This window comes from Aptenodytes forsteri, unplaced genomic scaffold (genome assembly GCF_000699145.1).
Source record: "Aptenodytes forsteri isolate BGI_AS27 unplaced genomic scaffold, ASM69914v1 Scaffold61, whole genome shotgun sequence".
Taxonomy (NCBI): Eukaryota; Metazoa; Chordata; class Aves; order Sphenisciformes; family Spheniscidae; genus Aptenodytes; species Aptenodytes forsteri.
The window spans coordinates 1,622,483-1,622,937 of NW_008794443.1; the positions used below are offsets into that span (position 1 = coordinate 1,622,483).

Below are 455 nucleotides of genomic sequence, written 5' to 3' on the forward strand. Positions count from 1 at the left end.
TCCCCCGCCCCGTCCCCCTCCCCGCTGCCCGCACCCACCGTAGCCCAGCAGCACGGCGAGACACACAGCCCCCAGCATGGTCGCGCAGTCCCGAGGTGCCGTGGCGGGGCCGCTCACCCCTCTTATAGCCCCCACCGGGGACCTTGGCGGCACCCCTCCTGCCACCGACATGTGGTGACTGTCCCACGCCGGGGGGGGCTGGGGGCTCCCCGGCCCCATCGCCCCATCTTATCGCCCTCGCCCATCCTGCCTGGGAACAGCCACATCTGCCCATCGCGTGCCGGCACCGCGCCGCTGCACCGCGATGTGGCACAGCAGGGACGCCTGGCCCCAACCTGGGGACAGGCAGGGTCCCTCTCGGGGGATGGCTGGTGGGCAGCCCCCCCGCTGTGCCGCTCTCCATGGGGTGCCGGGCAGCCCAACTGCACCCCAAGCTCGAGCACTAGCTGCCCCAG

General features: G+C 73.4%; 1 protein-coding gene across 1 annotated transcript in view; it reads right to left on the minus strand.

Annotated features, from left to right (window-relative positions):
• Positions 1–78, minus strand: part of LOC103907549 (chymotrypsin-C) — a 1,593-nt gene extending 1,515 nt beyond the window's left edge. The window contains exon 1 of the mRNA XM_019474715.1: positions 31–78. Coding sequence (XP_019330260.1) covers positions 31–78 — 48 coding nt within the window. The remainder of the gene's footprint in view (positions 1–30) is intronic.
• Positions 79–455: the final 377 nt, after the last annotated feature.